This window comes from Gossypium hirsutum, chromosome A03 (assembly GCF_007990345.1).
Source record: "Gossypium hirsutum isolate 1008001.06 chromosome A03, Gossypium_hirsutum_v2.1, whole genome shotgun sequence".
Taxonomy (NCBI): domain Eukaryota; kingdom Viridiplantae; phylum Streptophyta; class Magnoliopsida; order Malvales; family Malvaceae; genus Gossypium; species Gossypium hirsutum.
Window position 1 is genome coordinate 10,731,877 of NC_053426.1, and position 3,705 is coordinate 10,735,581.

At 33.9% G+C, this 3,705-nt stretch overlaps 1 protein-coding gene across 1 annotated transcript; it reads right to left on the reverse strand.

Annotated features, from left to right (window-relative positions):
- Positions 1–287: 287 nt before the first annotated feature.
- On the reverse strand, positions 288–3,444 carry LOC121224651 (SNF1-related protein kinase regulatory subunit beta-1-like). Its single transcript, XM_041108347.1, has 3 exons — positions 2,721–3,444; positions 1,050–1,212; positions 288–772 (listed from the first exon to the last, which is right to left on the reverse strand). The coding sequence occupies exons 1-3, from the start codon at positions 2,870–2,872 to the stop codon at positions 500–502; spliced, it is 588 nt and encodes a 195-aa protein (XP_040964281.1). The 5' UTR covers positions 2,873–3,444; the 3' UTR covers positions 288–499.
- Positions 3,445–3,705: the final 261 nt, after the last annotated feature.

Sequence of the window (3,705 nt, forward strand, 5' to 3'; positions counted from 1 at the left end):
CAATTTAAAATAATTAATATTAAATATAATTTAATAATGATATATAATTTCATAAAATTCTTAATAATAAAATGTTCTTATATGAATTTACTAAAATCAAAATATAACTTGAGAATTATAATCTGCATAAACACTCAATCCGAGTTCCAAACATACGTGCCAAGGAAGACGATTATTAAACGTGTCATTGTATTATTTTGGCTTGTTTCATGTTTAAGTTGATAAGAGAATTCTTGGACCGCCAAGATTTACATAAATTAAGTAAAATTTAGTTTCAACTGTATCGGTTCAAAACAAGTAAGATTTGCCAGTCCATGCTTTGCTGGCTTTTAAGTTTAAAACAGATGGCATATAGCTGACAATTTTCATCGAGGAAAACAAGTAGTCTGTTCTACCCAAAATATCTCAAGAGTTTTAAACAAAAGGTAGTTAGTTAGATGTAAACACGCCTTTTCTGAAACCTACAAATGTCAATGGCTAGTTCTTAATTACAAGCAGATCATCCTCCTTGCATATGGGCACCTAGTTCACCAAACTGATCATCAGCTTCCACAGTATCCTCAGACAGGCGAACTGCATCCAGCTTCTGTTTCAAGATTTCTATAGCATTAAGAACCAACTGAGAAGCTTTGATCGCACCAATGGATTCAACTGTAAAGATGAAACTGTCTTCTTTGGCATATATCTCCACAAGACCTGGCTTGCCCATAGCTTCAGCTTTCTTTAGCACCTCATCGTCATAGGTATACGCCTCTGGATCAACCACCACAACCTGTTTTCAAGATAAAAATAGAATTCATAGTTAGCAGCGCCAACAGCAGCAGCAGTGAAATAGCATAACCTCCAATTTTTGGCTCACAATATAGGGACTGAACGAATGCACTCAACATACATGAAACATATGATGCAGGTAGATTAAGGAGTGGAAGTTGTACGTGAGGAGGGACGAGTGGTGGCTCCTTAGCGAAATATCTCGTATTCAATGAAAACAAATAGTTGGAAATCCTAAAACTACGAATACCATACCAAGATAAAGACAATAAATTTACCTGCAAGTCCAAAATGTTGTTAGCATTGCCTGTGCCGTCTTGAGCCCATGGCAAGTCAGGGGCATACCTCCATTGTCCATCGACAATGAACCTATACTGGTAAACACCTGATGGTAACACTTTCATAATAGTGAAGTCTTTTCCACATCTCTGCAAAGGGATTCTGATTAAGATAGCAAACACGTGTTAAATGTCACAGTTCATAAAGAGCTAACTATTTTTCTTTCGATATAAAAAAACATAGGGAAGTATTCTTATATCGAGAACCTTGTCTTCCAATTATCCCATGCAACGTGTATGGGGTTAGGCTTAAATTTAACACAGACATGGAAGACATAAAAAAAAATTAAGAACTGCCTAAACTGCCCATAAAGGCTGCATTGAAGACAACCTATAGATTAGGTTAATTTTATCCATAATGCACCACAAGTTTTAAAGCTATAGCAGGAAAATTAACACGTCATGCATCAATGAATACCATTTTCTGCCATAGATAGCATAGACAGTAGCATTCTCGATCAGGTGACCAAATTTTACGGCCATTTACATTAAACCCATACAATTTCCACATAATAAGTTTCCTCTCTACCCGAGGCCCTTTGTATACACATAAATTCTTGCAAAAGTTAAATGAAACAAGCATTATAACTAACCAATAAACAAAGGGATCACACTAAGACTTTCCACCAAAATTGCAACACGAAAAAAAAAACATGAATTTATCAAAGGAATTAAATACAAACTAGGCTTGAATCCCTAATACATAATAGTCTCCAATTTTCATTTGTGACTTTCCAATTTCATTGAATCTTGAAGAAACATAAAAAGCCAAAACTCAAGATTTAAACTATGTATTCTTAAAAATGAAAACTCTATATACAAAATAGTTTCTAAACTATAATTTTTTGCAAATTGTGCGAACTTTAATTTCATTGAATCAGGCACCAACCACTAAGTTAAATACTCGAGTTTATGCGAAAATTACAGATCAAAAACAAACTCCTGCTACAATGTAAGAGCTTTGATTAATTATTTACATAAAAATCTTGAAACCTCTAAGTTAAATACTCAAGTTTAAGTGAAAATGATGAATCAAAATCAAACTCATTCTACAATGTAAGAGCTTTGATTCCTTGTTTACATGAAAATCTTGAAACCTCTAAGTTAAATATTCAAGTTTAAGCGAAAATGATGAATCAAAATCAAACTCATTCTACAATGTAAGAGCTTTGATTCATTATTTACATGAAAATTTTTAAACCTCTAAGTTTAATACTCAAGTTTAAGCGAAAATGATGAATCAAAATCAAACTCATTCTACAATGTAAGAGCTTTGATTCATTACTTACAAGAAAATCTTGAAGCCTCTAAATTTACAACACATTGATCCATTTATAAGTTTTCTTTTTTCTTTACATTGTTTTAAATAGAAACTCACAATATTTATTGAAAATTTACAGATACTTCGCATTAATTGGGAAAAACAGTTTTGCTAGTAGCTATGAACCAATAAACAAATGAACTACTAATTAAAAATTCACTTTCATAATCATTCTTTTATCTTGATATTATGCGTTCGAAACCAGATTCCCATGCAAGAAAATCAAATCATATTCCACGAAATCAAAATCCCAAGCAGAAAAATGTAAGAAAATAAAAGTAATTGAGTACCTGAGGAGTAAACATGAGAGGAGAATGTGTTGATGTGGGACTGTGTGGAGGTGAGTGACCCATAGGTGCCGCCATAGCTTCAAGAGCACTGTTAGCCCTTGTTTCTTCTTCTTCAATCCCTGATGGGCTATTATTCCCATCTTCTCTTCCATTCACATTCCCCATTTTTTTTTTAATTATTAGTATTAAACTATTAATTATTGTTTCTTTATTGATGATCAATTTATCAGTTCTAAAAAAATTTATATAAACTAAGCAGAGAAAAAAAAACCCAAATTCCCACCACTCACGGAATCTCAAAATTGATTCATGATTCCCCCATTATAATAGATACCCATACCCATCTTTCAAAAACAAAACCCAGATGTAGAATTGGGAGAATTTTGTAAAAAATTTGAAAAGAAGAAGAAGAAGAAATTGAGCGATGAGTTAGGAGGGGTGATGAAGTAGTGGGGATCTGGAATGGGGGATGAATGGATGATGGTCACGTCATCATTTGACAAAGTCTTTTGTTTCTCAGTTTTGGTTTGGTTTTTTATTTGGTTTTTTCGGGGGTTGAGATTAGGGCAATAACATGAGCCCTTTTTTCACCCTGTTCTGTCTCTGATTTCTATCGCCCAAAGGTAGAAGGAAAACAGAACGTGGATTTTGGGTAAAACAGAAGCATGAATCGGGAGGGTTAAACAGGGACCAAAATTGAAGCAGCACCTAATCTGAGCTCAAGGAAGGGATTAGAAAACCGTAGATTTTGGGGATTAGATCAGTAGTGTATTAGACCCGTAATAGCAATACACTGAACCAAACAAAGTATTAGGGAGGGATTAAGCGGGACCCACCGATTAGGGGTGTATTGGCTATGCCAATACACCCAACCAAACATGGTGTAAGGGTTAAATTGATGGAAATTCAAGTTAGAAATGAAATAAAGATTGAATTGTAAAGTAATTCATAAGTTTTGTGTTGAAGGGCTAATTTGAGGAAATTT

What these genes read in the sequence shown, in the direction of transcription:
- LOC121224651 (XM_041108347.1), bottom strand. Translation starts at nt 2,872, where the DNA reads ATGGAAGAGAAGATGGGAATAATAGCCCATCAGGGATTGAAGAAGAAG. An exon ending in CTCTCATGTTTACTCCTCAG is followed by an intron (nt 1,213 to 2,720) that starts GTACTCAATTAC and finishes TATCTTAATCAG; the next exon opens with AATCCCTTTGCAGAGATGTG. An exon ending in ACAACATTTTGGACTTGCAG is followed by an intron (nt 773 to 1,049) that starts GTAAATTTATTG and finishes TCTTGAAAACAG; the next exon opens with GTTGTGGTGGTTGATCCAGA.